The sequence below is a fragment of the Myripristis murdjan genome, chromosome 6 (assembly GCF_902150065.1).
Source record: "Myripristis murdjan chromosome 6, fMyrMur1.1, whole genome shotgun sequence".
Classification (NCBI taxonomy): Eukaryota; Metazoa; Chordata; class Actinopteri; order Holocentriformes; family Holocentridae; genus Myripristis; species Myripristis murdjan.
In genome coordinates, this window is record NC_043985.1 from 21,268,443 (window position 1) to 21,284,804 (window position 16,362).

Here is a 16,362-nt window from a genome sequence, read left to right on the forward strand (position 1 = left end):
TATCAAATAATAATGCATTTTATTTATAGAGCACTTTACAGGGTACTCAAAGACGCTTGACATAAGTTAAAATGATCAAAGCCATTATACATGACAGCAACACAAGACTAATATATATTTGCACCACTATTTTTGTTTTATTAAAAAAAGACTACTTGAGACAACATTAAAAACTGCAGTGGCTTGACTGAGATGGCTATTCATGCGCATGCAGAAATACGTTTAATGGACAAAAATGTGCAGTGGCAGACAGCAAAGCATCTTTTCTACTGGCCACCACCAGCGGCATCGAACATCTTCTTCCTGCCCTCCATACCCGACATGGCCTCCACGTTCTTACGCCAGTCACCCACCTCCATGTTCAGCTCCTGGATGGAGTAATACCCACATTCAGCCCGTTAGATTTTTGTGTCATTTAGTTTAATTACTGCACGGTGGAGAGGCTGCGTGTCTGCTTATGTATGCATACCTTCTCTTGTTTGATTTCCTCCTTCTTCACAGATTTGAGGTTGGCCCTGAGGTCCACGGTGCCCTTGTGTTTGGAGCCCAAGAGCGCCCTCATCATCTCATCTGCAGACACCCTCACCTTCCTCAGTGCTGGCTTCTTGAACTTCCCTCCAAGGTCCTGCACCTTCAGGTTCAACTCGTGGATCTAGACATCACGGATATCTTTGCTGGTGACATTTTACATTTTGCTGTCCCTCTAGATTCACCAGATGTACTACACTAACACGTAGTGTGCTTTAAGCTTGTCAAAGTACACGTTTGAAGGCACACCTCTCTGCCGTTCTTGTTGACTTTGGCCTCGCAGTCGTACCGCTCCTCATCCACAACTTCGATCTTGCTATGGAGCTGCTTACAGAGTTTCTACAAAAAAAAAAAAAAAAAAAAAAAAAAGGACAGAAGAAGACATTTACACACACACACAGCGTACAGGGCCACAGCCTAATCTGCTGCACCTTCACTGAAATCTTCGCTGTTTTGTGTCTGTCTCTCACCTGCAGCTCGTCCGTGTTTAAGCCAGAAAACTGCAGGGGTGGAAGTTTGTCTCCCAGGTAGCGAACTTTCTCCTCATCTCTCGCGACCTTTTCTGCCTCCAGTTCTTCCATCGCACGACTCAGCAGGAGGATCTGGGGAAGATAAAGGAGACATTGAGATACGTTACTGTCTGAGATCTTGGTATTTCATGACAAACTGCTGTATGCATATATGTTTTACACATAATTATTTTTTATTTTTATTTATTTATTTATTTATTTTACCTTCAATGAAAGCTTGCGGGAGGCTGAGATCTTGCATTTGGGCTGAAAATAAAAAAAAAAAATGACATTTAACTTGTGGCTTTTCACATTTACAGCATAATATTGCATATTAAACATGCACATTGTCTATACACAGCAAATTCTTAATATAACTCCAATAATAAATAACTGATAAACCTTGACGAATTAATAGTTTACCTCTAATAGCCCATATTTGTACTGGAAGTAATGATAAACATATTTTCCCTTGCAATGTGGTGGCATAAGTCACTATTGTTGTTTGTAGTCTCTACATATTCCCACATAGTGCAAAACGAACCAAAACAATGCCCTGCCACTTTAACAACTGCAAATTATATCTACTTTTTATTCGTCCATATGACTCTGGGAACCAAATGGCACAACATTCCACTGAATTTACGCATATAAACTTCTGTGCCTCAAAACATTACAAGATGAAGATGAAAACAAATAGTCTTGATTCCCACAAACCAAATAAACATAATTAGGCATAGGCATTCTGTCTGAAAACATAAATACCTTCCCACTTCTGAATGCTGAAATTATAAATTGTTGTTTGTTTTTTTTGTTTTTTTTGTTTTTTTTTTAATCATTTGCAGCAATAAGATTAATTTCTCCAGAAATGGCTGAATTTTTGAATAATATGTACTTAGCAAATGTTGTCTCTAGAACCCAGTCACCATACAGCAAGGCTGGTTGTACAAACATTTTAAAAAAATAATAATAATAATTACACATATTCTGCTCTGAATACATTTTTAATAATAAGCAATATTTCATGTTAAGATTACAAAACCTAATGAGACTGTTACAGTACCTTGGTCTCCGCCTTAGGGGCCAAAGGTGAGGGGCCATACTAGGAAAAAAGAAATAAAGAGAGAGTGAATTAAGATATTTGAAACATAAAGCCTATTTCTATTTATTTACACATGATCACACACATGTAAATGAGATGACTGTGCAAAGCCTGAAACTTACATCACTGTGATGGCCATGTAGAAATTGATGGACCAGAGAAAAAAGAGATACACAAGCAAAGAGAGACACAATTATTTTCCGAGATAAAATGCTTCACGTCGGGGAAAAGAAAAGCTAAATTAAAGAAACTTTTTTATTATGAAAACCGGAACTTACTCATCAGCCATTGTTGAAACTCAGAGAAAAACAAAGCTGTCAGAGGTCAGAAAAGTGAAATAACCTCTGGGCCAGCAAATTGGTCCCAAATAAATAAACAATAATAAAAAAAAAAAAATTCAGTGTCAGAGCTGCAATCAGAAATACACTGCAGCAGTAAAACTAATTTGGTGACGCAACTAATTAAACTGAATAATCTGATTGGAGGCGGTCCGTGTGCTACCTCGCGGGGCTTCTTCGGCACGCTGCAGCACGGTTTTATATGCAGCACCGCAGCGCGAGATGGAATGAGATGCTGGACCGCGCAACAGACCAAAGATTGTGTATTTTATTGATACGTCACTCCATAGGCTAGTGCAACAAAAAAGCGCATGCCCTCTGGTTTGCAAAAGTGGACACAGCCTCAGACAAGGACCCTTTCAGAGTGGCATAATAAAATGCATAATAAACTTTATTATTAATATTGCACTCAACATTTAGCTCTGATGAAAGTAGTTTGGTTATGACTTTTGATTTGTGTGTGAGATTCAGTCCAAACCTTAATGTTTTATTATTTAATGCAAAAATTAAGTTTTGAATAATTATCCGAGGTAGACCCATAGACCTCCTGGCTTACTTTTTGTTGCAGGGATAAAATCTCATCAGAATCACTTGTGTTAGGTTTGATCTTTTATTTATTTGTTTATTTACTGATTTATTTATATCAATTTTTGTTGACAAATTCTCATAATCTACTAGGGACAACCAATTTATAATTTATAGCTGAGGCCCACACATGTAATATGGCCAGAGGCTGTTTTCCTTGCTGCACTGAAGCCTGATGAGATTTTCATAAAATTGCATTGCAAAATTTTAATAGGCTGCTATTGTTCATGCTAGCTTAATCATAGGGGGCAGAATTCACAAATGTGGTGTTGACTGGTGTAACTTATTTCATGGGACAAATTGTATTATAGCCTATAGTGTGAGATTCTGTCACATCTCATGCAAATCCCCTTTAGATTTAACATAGGGGTATTGTAGGCTACTATATGGCTCTGATACAACACCCTTTAGTAGTCTTTAGTCTTATCAGATGCTGACTTCCCCAAAGCCACCTTCTGTTTTAGAATTATTTATTCCCCAAAGGGAAAGTCAAGAGCCAGTATGGCCAAAGGCAGGGCTTGACTACACACTGAATGGTGGAAAAGTTAATTTACAGCCTACACAATTACGTAGTCTCTATTTTTGTACCTTGCACCATGAAACAGGAACACAGTGAGAGCTCTTCTCTTTGTCCACATCTTTGATGAAACACTCAGACCTGCCCCACCACCGAAATTATTGGTCGGTCATTTGGGATCAAAGGGAAAAGCTCCGCTCGTTAACTCAACAACTCAGTACTTACTGACGAGATTAACACACCTGCTGGGAGGGACAGTGTCCTGTCCAGGAACACAACACACCCCGGGCCCAGCATGAAAATAAAATGAATGGCCACAACAATTTCATTTGAGGAGAAACACAGCAAACATAAAAAAAACATGTATAATAATTTGCGCATAACATTCCTTAGGTTGTGTGCAGGTGGTATTTAATCGGTTTTTAATGACTGAAGAGAACTATCCTCAATCATTCACTGTATTTGTGTGTGTGTGTGTGTGTGTGTGTGTGTGTGTGTGTGACACTAGGAACATCAGGAATGCCTGGTCTTTCTGGAGGTGTCCCACAGCAGATGTCAGTGTGCTATATATTCAGTAACCTTCTGGTGCTATGTCTGTCCTCCGTACCATGCTGTGTACGCCCCCCTACCTATAAGCCAGTGCAGCCATTGTTAAACCGGAGTCTGACTGCAGCCCCTGTCTTTCGCGCTCCTCACTTACCTGACATCCACTAATCTGAAATTAAAGCCAAGCAGAACACGGGACAATGAATTCTTTATGCCTGAATGTAACTAATATGACATTTTCACATTTGATACAAGGTGCCCTTGAAGGCTGAGATAGACCACCTCACTTATTTGGGAAATGGAGTGTGTGTGTGTGTATGTGTGTGTATGTGTGTGTGTGTGTGTGTATGCACAATACATAATGGACAAACCTCATCAAAATCACCTGGAACATGATCACTATTTTTCAAACTGGAAAAAAGTTGTCAAATGTAGTATGTTACTTGCATGGTATGTGTGCTTTGTAAAAAATATAGATTTGTTTGGACAAGTGCTACTTTTTGTAAGCTATATTTTAACAAACAAAGCTTAATCTCTTATCATCCTTTTAAGGCTGGTGACTGCTAACCTTGATGGTGTCAATCCCTGTCTGAACTATTGCATTTCTGTGAGAGTGATGAAATGTTTATTGGGCGTGTACACATAAAAGCAGCTTTTCTTTTCTTTTCTTTTCTTTTTTTTAAGTCAGCAGACAGGATGGAAATGTCCTTTTTCATAGGCTGATATTAATTTTGGGATCAACACCCCCCTTCTCTAACCTGTCCCCTGGCCTTCTTGCAAGTAATAACCCTATTCTACTGAACTGGAGGGTCAGACTTCATAAATGAGTGAATGACTTTGTCTTCATTAGCTCAGACAAGTGTACATCAAGATAACAGAAAAATAAAAAAAAAAACAAAACAAACAAACTGTATGAAGCTACCCTCACTTCCAGTAACAGTATATGTACTGTAATGTTTTAACCTTCAAAATGGGTCAGGGTGAGGAAGGGACAAGATATTAAGACACATGGCCACTCATTCATAGAAACATGCAACCTAATCTTGATGGATGACTCTCTGTTCATAGTTCCTGGGATGGCATGAACATTTGTGTTCATAACTAGCGACACACTGACAAAAATACCAACCCATAGGCTCACTTCCCCATGGGAACAGCAGGTGACAAACTGCAGTGTGAAGCAGGACTGGCCATAAATCAGCCTATTTATTGCTCTCTGGTTTTTTGGGGGCCAACGTATATTAATACATTATAAACACACACACACAAACACACACACACACACACACACACACACACGTCCCTTGCAAGAGCTGACTGTACCACTAGAATATTTTATAGATGTTTGTAATGGTTCTGTGCTACTCAATATTGAGTTTATAACAATCTTATAAATACTTAGGTCTATAGGTTGTTACTATAATGTTCAGATAAGGACATACATAGTTTGCTTTTATACATTTGCTATTAAATAACCTAAATTTCTGGGCCTAAACCATAATGGGATGGCCACTATAACATGTCGTTCCAACACTGGAATGGGCCAGATTAAGATGATGCCAGCTGTGAGAAGACCATCAAAGTATTATTTTAGGTGTTACCATCAATTTAAACAGTCATGAACATAATTTAGTTGGGCATTTCTCAACTTGAGCTCATATTGCGCATGTCCAGGGTAACCCCTTATGCTGCCTTCAAGTACTTTCGGAAATTATATAAGTTTTGGAGCGCGCATGAACCATCCATCAATCAATCTAAGCTATTATTATTATTATCATTATTATTATTATTATTGTTGTTGTTGTTGTTGTTGTTGTTGTTGTTGTTGTTAATAGTAGTAGTAGTAATTACTACTAGTAGTAGTAGTAGTATTTCACTATAATTTACAAGTAATTTATTTTCTTTTACAAACATGTATATGAAATATATTTCCCGATGAAGAGAAACAAGAAAACAACATTAAACATTATTTGTATTTGCATATCTGTGTGTTATCGAAACATTAGTAGGAGTGTGTCACACAGCTATAACAGTAAAAATGGCAAAGAGCACGCAAACCATGTTGATGCTTAAAAGCATATCACTGCCGGCTATTTTATTATTATGTTGTGTTTGTCGTTTTATATAAGTGACTGACACAATTATATGTTTCCATTTTCAGTGTGTGTTTAACTTTTAGTTGTCACACATTTTTGATAAATTAATGAAAAATACCGAACATCTTAATGAATAGGCCAATGTTCTCCCTCGCATTGTGCTAATGCAGGACAAACTAGGTATTTTCTGTTTGATTTCCCTAAAAAATAAAACTAACGTAAGCCTATTTTATTACACGACAAAGACCTTAAATGCGCATCACACTGTACATAAGACTTACAACCTTGGAGGTGAGGGCTTACATGTCACATGCTATGCTTACATGCTTGTTTAAAACGACAACAACCAAATTTAGTTTTCTTTCTAATGTTCGTGGTTATTTCTGACCAAAGTCACTTCGATCTGTGACAAGTCGCGCCTTCAGACGTCTAAAGTACGAGCTTCCGAGTAGCACCTGAAAGCAGCACTAACGAACCCCTAGCCAAAAATCCATTCATCACCATCGAGCTAGCGGCTAGCCATGTTTACAGCGACGTAACTGGCGAAATGTGCTGCAGCTAAATTAATACGTCAAATGTAATGGCGCCCGTTCATCTGTAACAGTGACGTGGATCAAAATCAGACCTTAAGAGAATATTTTTTAACTTTAGTGACATCTTTGCTGCCTGGTCTTCTGGAGACAAACGTCTCATGTTATGGGAGAGACGCGGAGGTCAGATGAGTGGGCTGTCAGCAATGTCCGCCTAAAACAAGCCTGCCGCTGGTTTGACAGCCGTTTGTTGATATTGTAGCTCTGGTAAGGATGGTCACTGAATTCATGAAAACATTATTTCTGCAAGGCTGGTGGCACTGTTGGAGAATCACTAAAACATGGCTGTTTAGATAGGTACAGGCGGGAGACACTTGGCGATACTGCAGTGCAGTTAACCTAAGCAGCTTTTCCTGCTAAGTTAGCCATGCGTTGCTAACACACGCTACCTTACCTGATGCTAGCGGGTGTCATTTACATAAGCTAGCTAGTTAGCCATAAGTCGTTCATTAGGGAAAGCCGAGTGGCTATTTAGAGCCACACGGAGATGTGCTACAAATTCTCACTTGGCTAACAGCAGCTAGCTAGCCTGTTAGCAAGTGAACATGCAGACGAGGGAAAGGCTTGTCAGTGTCTCAGATAACTTACTCACAGGATCACAGGTACCTGCGCTGTCAACAACATATGTCACGGTGATCAAGTGGCCCAAGCTCCTCACTGTCTGCTAGTCCTTAAGCCAGTAACTGATAGCACTGAATACAGTAGGTGTCAGCTGCAAAGACACTGTTTTTGTTTGCTTTTCCTTGACAGACAAAGTTAAAGCTGAATCATGCCAGGGAAGTTGAAAGCCAAGATTGTGGCCGGGCGCCACTTGCCTGTAATGGACAGAGCCAGTGACCTTACTGATGCTTTTGTGGAGGTGGGTGAGGATGTTCCTTTTTTTTTTTTTAGTGAATCAGCTTACATTTATGCGAATATTTCAGTTTCAGATTCCATTCTGTTTTATTGACAGGTTTTATGTGTTTTAAAATTATAAATGTGAGATGCAGGCAACTGTGTCATTTACCCGTATACGTTCCAGGTCAAGTTTGGAAACACAACTTTCAAAACAGATGTCTGTCCCAAATCCCTCAACCCACAGTGGAACTCAGAGTGGTTCAAGTTTGAGGTAAAATGTTGTAAATGGATTCTGTTTCTGAGGAGCTTTTGAAATGACTTGCAGTATTTTACTGGAATACACAGAGCAGACCTGGAACCTGTGCACTTCTAACCCCTCTCTCATCCTTGATCTTCTCTCCCTCCCCCGCACTGGCTGTCTAGGTTGATGATGAGGACTTGCAGGATGAGCCATTGCAAATCACTGTGTTGGACCATGACACTTACAGTGCTAACGATGCCATAGGGAAAGTTTACATTGACATCGACCCTCTGCTGTGCAGTGAGGCTGCTTCTGTCATCTCTGGCTGGTTTCCCATATATGACACCATCCATGGTATAGAAAACAATTCATTTCATTCATCTTACCGTTATCATTGCACAACTTTTTGTTCCAAACACTGCTGTTCCTTAATCTGTCTCTATATATTAATTGCTCTCAGGTATCCGAGGGGAGATCAATGTTCTTGTCAAAGTTGACCTCTTCAATGACTTGAACCGCTTCAGACAGTCCTCCTGTGGGGTCAAGTTCTTCTGCAGTAAGTCTGACCTGCCTATTCTTCCATAACATAAACTCACAGTTTACAGCTACGATTTTATGCACAAAAAACTGACTGAGAGTACATGGTGGATATTGGGAGTACCTAGAAGTATGCTATTGTTTTCACTTCTGCTTGTGCATATTTATGGGGACTATTGTATATATATGGGGACTATCCTTGTATCCTTGTATCCTTGTATTTCCATATAATGTCATGGGATTTGATTTTTGTGGTGTTTTTCCCTGTCTACATGCTAGCTACTTCCATTCCACGTTGCTACCGGGTAGCGATGGTCCATGGGTTTGTGGAGGAGCTTGTTGTAAATGAAGATCCCGAGTACCAGTGGATTGACCGTATAAGAACCCCTCGGGCCTCCAACGAGGCCCGTCAGAGGCTCATCTCACTTATGTCTGGTAGGAGGACTCACATTATACCTCATAGATGAAGCAGAACGTTTTGAGTCTGTACTGTCATTGCTGCAGAGCAGCGGTATTTTGTCCTTCCTCGGTTTGTATGTCTAACTTGGCTGTATGCTACTCCTTCCTTAGGGGAGTTGCAGCGGAAGATAGGCCTTAAGGTATTGGAGATGGGTGGGAATGCTGTGGTGGGCTACTTGCAGTGTTTCGACCTGGAGGGGGAGTCGGGGTTGGTGGTCCGGGCCATAGGTACCGCCTGCACACTGGACAAACTCAGCTCTGGAGCGGCCGCAAGCATCAACACACACATGCATCCTAACACAGCCCCTGCTTCCAATGCCTGCAATTCCCCCTCTAAGGACGGAAAGGAGTGAGTATGAACCCACAACACATGCATGGATCCTGCCTTGTGTGTGTGTGTGTGTGTGTGTGTGTGTGTGTGTGTGTACTTGACTGCAAATCAGTGTGTGAGACTGAGAGTGTGTATGCACGTGAGAGGGAGAATGTGTGGGGGGAAAACTGTGTGTTGGTCCATGTCTAGTCTAACAATAACTCCTGTGTGTGTCTCAGCATCTTTGATTTCCCTTTGTAGTTTGTATGTCTATTGCATCATGTGCATTACATCATGGAACTAACAGCACACGACATCCTGAGACACACACATGTACACACACAGCCATCCTCAACCCCCCTCCCCTGGCTTGTCTGCTCTTTTAGACTGCACTTGCATGGCTTTCTGCTCTGCCTCTGCATGTTCTATTGCCGCATTCTTAAATGAGTATCTGGCAGTGTTCTGCTCTGCATTTCACAATCTTTCCTCCATGTAGCTCTGCTGGCGTTACCGTGGCTGTGAAATGGTTTGATCAGCTAGTTTGTGAATTCATTCAGGTTACGTACGCCTGCCTAGGGTTAAGTGCATGTGTGCCTCTTATTTGTATTTGCATATCTGTGTGTTATTGTGTTTTAGATGTGACGTGATGTGATGTAATGTGAGATGTGATTGTCGGGGATGCAAACTTGTCAGCTTGCGGCAATATTTCTCATCCTCAAATAGGTCTCTCAGGTGGATTGTGCGATTTTGATGAGGACACAATTTGGAGGTGCTCTGTTAAGAAAAACTTTGTTATACACAACATTTATTGGACTGTATGTTATTAACCCAAGTCATGAGTCAGGGGAAAAAAGCGCTGAGTCAGATGCTCTTATCAGCATTGAAGCCATGGTCTTTACCAACTGGATGTCAGCTGATAGACTGGTTTGCTGCTGCAGACATACTCTTTCTGTTTCTCTCTGTTTCGCTCTCTCTCTCTCTCTCTCTCTCTCTCTCTCTCTCTCTCTCACACACACACACACACACATTAAAACTTAACTAATTACATGGGATGTAAAGCTTTGATTCTTTGTTACCATGGCAACAAAGAATGAAAGTATCCTATTAAAAATAATCTAGAGCTGCCAATCAAGCGGCCGCGCTCCACCAGGGAAGGCACATTTCTAAAACAGAGGGTCAGTGACTTGCATAAAATACTTAGTGACTGAGAAAAACCCAATTTGACAGTCAAAATTTTCAGCCGGTGTTATTTATTTTACATCTTTCTTTATCCCTCTATGGCACCGCTACCTGCTTCCTTTGTGAACCCGGCTGTAGTTTTATGGTCTGTAGAAGTGTGAGGATAATGTTTCTTAAAAGTACATGATGGCTCAAAGCACCAACATGGAGCTCTGCTATGAAACTGCCACACTTAATACATATTTTTTTGCCTGTCTCTGTTCTTTATTTATGTATTCACGTTTTTTTTTTTTTTTTTTGCTATTCATCCATTGAACCAAATTTACCCCAAGAATGCTTTTGTAGTGACATAAACTTGATCAAATGTGTAATACAGTCTCTTCTTAAAAGTGACTAAAAATAGACATTTGTAAATATAATGCTTCAAGATGTTCTCTCCATGGGAGCAAGACTCTGCATCTGCCTAGCTGTGATGTGCTGGGATACCGATATTGTGATGATAGGCAAGACTATTGGTGCTTTTCTAAGATATTTACATATACGATTTTTGATACTTACTGATAATACAAAAATACTTGTGTCATATCGCTATATTCAAAATCCTAGACGATATCTGGTCTCATATCATAATATTGATATAATGCCCAGCCCTACTGTGATGTGTCCCTGGGTTTTGTCACCTTTTTGACCCCTGATGTGTTTGCATCCCTGGTGTATGTATCTGTGTGAGACAGCAATGCTTAGCTGTGATCTATGCATGACTTTTCTGGCTGCTTACATGTGGCTTTAAATTTGAATAATGGAGCAAAGAGGGGGAGGGGAAAACAACAACAACAACAACAACAACAACAACAAAATCTTGTCTTTGCCATCTTTTTTCCCCGTTTGTCTTCTTTTTCTCTTTGTCGCAATGTTGTGGTGTATGTTATTTGTGCGTTTCTCTTTTCCTCTCCGGTCCCGCTACATTTGGATCGGTATGTTTCTTGCTACGTGTGTCCAAATTGGTCCTCTCTCTTCCTCTCTACGTGCTGATTGGTCCAGGTCTCCCCTGGCCCATGGATGCCGCTCCACCCACAACAGCCCAGTGCATTCGGCCTGCAGCTCCCAGAGACTGTCCCAGAACTTCTCTGTCTCTGTTCCCACACTCATCTTCACTGGTACGCAGAGGCAGGAAAGGAAATAGATCAACAAGCTAGAGAGAGAAAGAAGAACAGGCTATGACATGCATATGGAAGCAGGAAAGTGAATACATTTTTTTGGACAGTGTCACAGCCTTGCCAGAAGAATACAATAATCTTTTAGACAGAAAAAAAACTCCTATCATAAATAACAAATTTTGTTCTTTTAAATATTTTGGAATGGGCCCCTTTCCTACACTTCACTTACAGAAAAACAACTCTCAAATCTCTACAAACTTCTCACATCTGTTTCAACTAGTAAAGTATGGATATAAACCACCTGGTGAGGTTCCCCATTGCACTTGTTATACATTTTCATCAGCTGCTCGCATCAAAAAAGGGTAATTAGAAGAGGCTTTTCCCCCATGAGGAAAGGGCCTATGATGCCTCTACAGTCACCTGACCTTCGCTTCACCCTACTGGGACACATGCTTCAGCTCATCCTCCTCTGTGTTTGCTGGGTTTGCCCTTCGTGTGCCCTCTTTGTGTTTTGCCACGTTGCTTCTTTCTTTAGTTTGTTGTGGGTGTGTTCCTTTGTGTTTTATCTGTTCCTGCTTCACATGCTTGCTTTCTTTTCTGTTCCGCAGCCCAGCCATCCGTAGCACCTCAAACACACCTCAGCACCCAGCGCAAAACACATCACACACCCAATGTCACTTTCTCACATACTTTGCCCCACACTCACTCACCCACCCACCCACATACACTCACACACGTTCAGTGGGTGAAGTGGTGACTGACATGTGCATGTGTATGTATGTGTGTGCGTGTGTGTGTGTCATGTTCTCTGGCAGGCCGGTGTTCACTGAGGACCTGCCCTCGTCCTCCGGCCCACCCACCCCTTTCCGAGCCCTCCCCACCACCTCCTCCTCTCCTCCCCCCTTCTCTCCCTCCAAGCCATGCAGCCGCCAGTCCTCATCATCAGACACTGACCTCAGTCTGACGCCCAAGACGGGTAAGACCACGCTCGGCCCCTCCCCCGTCATTGTATCATACCCTCACCCCCCGACTTCCCACCCCATCATCCCTTCCCTCTCCTACACCTCACTGTGGTGCTACTCTGGTTGTGGTTTTCATATGATTTTATTTTATTTATTTATTTATTTATTTATTTTGATGACATTATTTTTCATCGTTGATGTTGATAGCCATTTTGTTGTAAGTGGTGTTTTTTGTTAGCCGTGTCCCATCATCCCCATTTCCTTAGTGGCCTGGTGTTTCCTCATACAGGGTTCCCATGATTTATGGAAGTCCATTCCAGACAGGAAAAGTCAGGGAATTGACTGAATAAGACATGGAATATTATGGGATTTGATTGCCTAAATTAAAGGGGAAAAGTAAAAAAAAACAAACAAACAAACAAAAAAAAACAACTAGTAACTAACTAGTTCTTCTACAAGTGTAATATTTGTTTTCCATTCTATGAAAATAAGGCAATGAATGCATAATAATGTAACATAAAACAGAATAATAAACTGAAATAAAACCTCTGAATCTGAAGTACGTTTAAAAGTTTGTTTAAGGACAAAAACATCATGTTTTGTGTTATGTACAGTACATGATGGAAATTCAATATTTTATTTGTGGAAAATAATGGATAAGTCAGGAAATTTCGAAAGTGGGAACCATGTTGATAAAAACTGCAGTCAGCAGAGACTTGCTGCACAAGTAAATCACATTCAGCTTCCACAAGAAGCAAGCGTAAAAGTATGAAGACACACCAGATCTCATAGTATTACTTCCTACCCTCTGCTGTTGTGGCCTCCGATAGAAGCACTGTGTCTCATGAGGGGCTGTTGTTGAACTAAGGTCACTTCTTCATTAGCAGCCCTTCAGGTTAATCATTGGGGAAATGGTAGGTGCTTACAAACTCTGCCCCAAGGACATCTTAAGATTATTTGAGCCCAGTTCAGCCATAAAACACCATATAGAACACCTGCTTTCTAGAGCTCTACCTCTCAGAAGGGGACCAGCACTCTTCGAAACCCGCCTCCTCTCTTCCTAATAATTTTCTTTTTCTCTGTGATCTTGTGTTTCTATTTTCCCTCTCTCACTATCTACCTTTTCTTCTCTTTTTTTCTTGACTCTTATTTTTCATCTACCTATTTTTCTGAACTGTCCTCCTTCCTCTTCTCATCAGTCACTTTTTCACTTGCGCCAACTTGTTCTCTTTCCGCATCGCTTCTCTCTGCTCCTCTCTCATTTGCCATAGTCTCCTTCATCTCCTCTTCTTTGCCAGTTGTGTTTTTTTTCTATCCATTTTCCCTATTGCTCTACCATTCTGTTCTCAATATCTCTGTTTTTCTCTGTGCTCCCTCCATCTGTCTCTGCTGGATAAGTGAGGCCCCAGCCAGTGAGAAGCAGGCCTGGGATGTACCTCTGCCCCAGCTCCCCCACACTCTCCACAGACTCTCTGCCCCTTCCTGGTTCTGGGTCAGTGGGCTGTGGTCACGGCTCTGCCCCCAGAGCTACCACCCCGCCCCCTCTCTCCTCCACACACTCAGGCTCTTCCACGCTGAGAAAGAGTGTGTCCTTCAGTGAGGACCTGCTGCTGGCAGCCTCCGGTATAGTAGGACTGCTGTGTGCTCAATGGTCATCAAGTAACAGAGCTGCCATTTTTGAACAAGTTCCCTATTGTGAGTGCCTCTGATATAAGAGCCTCACAGCTGCTTCACAGCTTCTGTGGAGTGTTAACATCACGACTCAGTGATTCTCTGTATCCATTATCATTAATTTAATTCTGAACTGTGTTTGCAGCAGCACTGTTCCCTCTTCCAATTCCACTTCTTTGGAGTCCCAGTTAGTTACAGACACTAACCCAGCATGCATGGCGTTACTGCCCTGTACCCGATGGGAAATAGCACTACTGACTCACGTTGAATCTTATTAAGGATTCTCTACCCTAGCATGTGGTTTGAAGGCATGCTTAGTTGTCAGGTTTTTGAGTAGGAGAAAGGATGAGGACAGAGCAGGTATTTGCATTACTCTTAGTCCAAAGTGTTTTATACAGTTTAAGCAGTTGCTAGCCTGGTACTTAGACTTGAATAGCCTCTCTCTTTCCATTTCATTAGGCTGTTCACTCTGAATCTGATGTCTCCGCACCAGCTGTGACGTGTGTGGAGAGCTTCACATGAAACTTTGTTCAAAGTTATTACAGGTTATAGTTGCTGTATTTTTAAGAAAATGTACAGGCAAAACATGATTTATGAACTCGTACGTGTGGTGTCTTTTTTGTAAAATGCAGCATTTATGTAATCCATGGAATAGCGCTTTATTTTGGTTAAAAACAAACAAACACACACACACACACACACACACACACACACACACACACACAGATTCCACATAGATTTCTTGTTATGGTCTTACACTCTGACAGCAGTCACCAAAATACTTCTTCCACCCAGTAAAGGAACCGATTGATTTGATTGGCTCTCCATTTATGAAGAAGGTATCACTGAAGAGGGCAACACCAGATTTCTGAAAAATTTAAAACTTCTGAAAAGTGGGCAGGTGATTCAGGGATGTTGAACCAGGCTAAGCAATTGCACTCAGTTGATTTATAATATCCACTGTAACATTCAGTGACTCAGCAGGCAGTTTGTCAGTCCACTGACCTGTGTGCTTGATGTTATGAGACTGAAGCGAGACTCTCTTCTGTGATCAGGAATGGGCAGTGGGGGCAGCGCCGGGAAGGAGGCGGGGCCTCTGAAGACTCTTCTGAGGCAGCAGACGCAGACTGCCCTAGAGCAGAGGGTATGGCATATGGCAACACACACCCACACACACTTACACACTCATACACAGACTCAAATGAGCTACTCTGTAGTGTCACAGATTACTTTTCACACTGCTATAATTACGATGGCTACATGTTAAAGGGCCACTAAGTGATTTTACAGCAGAGTGTCTTATTTTGCATTCTGCCACCATAAGCATATAAACTTTCATGCTTCACTGCTTCTTAACAGCAAAAATACTATTGACCTGTAAAGAATAGTCATCATTCCATTGCTCTTTGGGATGTTTCTGGATCCTTTTGTGTTTAGCCTTTAGTGAAAAATTAGTCCTTTTGAATCCTGTAAGACAGTATACTCCATATATATAAATATATGGAGTAATATAGTTTGAAGTAACATAAAATGTGGTTATTGCATGTTTATAGTGTATTAATGAATTTATTTTAAAAACAAACACTGTGTACATATTGACTGACTGGGTTCTTGTTATTCTACACATCTAGTCTTTTAACACATCTCTGATCATCTTTGAAAAGTAAATGTTGTCAGAAACTGACACGCTTTTGACTCCTTTTAAAAGCGACAAGAGTAAATATTACTGCCGGACCCAGTTTGAAGGCAAATATTTTAAACCAAATTCATATTTGCATTGGTCTAGAAACGGGATGGATCAGGAATCTCGCATTTCAGTGTAAACAGTTGACCTCACCATATACAGGTCTATTGTCATTGCAAGCACAAAGCTCCTTTTACACTAACATGATTGTGAACATGGCAGCCTCTGTGGTAAGGGACTATGTAGATAAACATAGCTCATAAGTCTACAAACACTTTGAGTCTTTGTCTCATGTGGCATGTACATTATTTAAAACATATTTAAGGAAATATATTTATTATTACTTTTTTATAAATAGTCTAAAAATCGCTTAGTGATCCTTTAAATGTTTTTTTTTTTTTTATGGGGAGTGAGTCTGTGTAAGAGCAAATAATGTTGCCTTTCTCTGTCCTCTTGACCACTTGTGCTACTCAGGGAGCATCCTCCTCTGGGTTATTGTTAAACGCCAGGGTAT

General features: G+C 40.9%; 2 protein-coding genes across 8 annotated transcripts in view; one reads left to right on the forward strand and one right to left on the reverse strand.

The window, feature by feature from the left end:
- On the reverse strand, nt 1–7,496 carry tnni1c (troponin I, skeletal, slow c). 3 transcript variants are annotated; one of them, XM_030052770.1, is made up of 8 exons: nt 2,418–2,666; nt 2,262–2,265; nt 2,101–2,139; nt 1,263–1,304; nt 999–1,130; nt 778–867; nt 470–652; nt 1–368 (listed from the first exon to the last, which is right to left on the reverse strand). In XM_030052770.1, exons 1-8 carry the CDS (start codon nt 2,426–2,428, stop codon nt 267–269), a joined length of 603 nt encoding a protein of 200 aa, XP_029908630.1. In that variant the 5' UTR covers nt 2,429–2,666; the 3' UTR covers nt 1–266. The 3 variants fall into 3 exon arrangements, with proteins under 3 accessions (XP_029908630.1, XP_029908631.1, XP_029908629.1); XM_030052771.1 differs by lacking the exons at nt 2,262–2,265; nt 2,418–2,666 and adding an exon at nt 7,404–7,496; XM_030052769.1 differs by lacking the exons at nt 2,262–2,265; nt 2,418–2,666 and adding an exon at nt 7,418–7,479.
- The window catches only part of c2cd5 (C2 calcium dependent domain containing 5), a 27,241-nt gene continuing 17,577 nt past the window's right edge, over nt 6,699–16,362 (forward strand). For 2 of the 5 annotated variants that reach the window (XM_030052766.1, XM_030052767.1), the window contains exons 1-9: nt 6,700–7,018; nt 7,562–7,670; nt 7,833–7,919; nt 8,072–8,243; nt 8,350–8,445; nt 8,706–8,861; nt 8,997–9,234; nt 12,347–12,507; nt 15,220–15,308. In XM_030052766.1, coding sequence (XP_029908626.1) covers nt 7,581–7,670; nt 7,833–7,919; nt 8,072–8,243; nt 8,350–8,445; nt 8,706–8,861; nt 8,997–9,234; nt 12,347–12,507; nt 15,220–15,308 — 1,089 coding nt within the window. In that variant the 5' untranslated portion in view covers nt 6,700–7,018; nt 7,562–7,580. Of the gene's footprint in view, nt 7,019–7,561; nt 7,671–7,832; nt 7,920–8,071; nt 8,244–8,349; nt 8,446–8,705; nt 8,862–8,996; nt 9,235–12,346; nt 12,508–13,891; nt 14,117–15,219; nt 15,309–16,362 lie in introns of all 5 variants that reach the window. The other 3 variants (XM_030052764.1, XM_030052765.1, XM_030052768.1) reach the window with 3 other exon arrangements.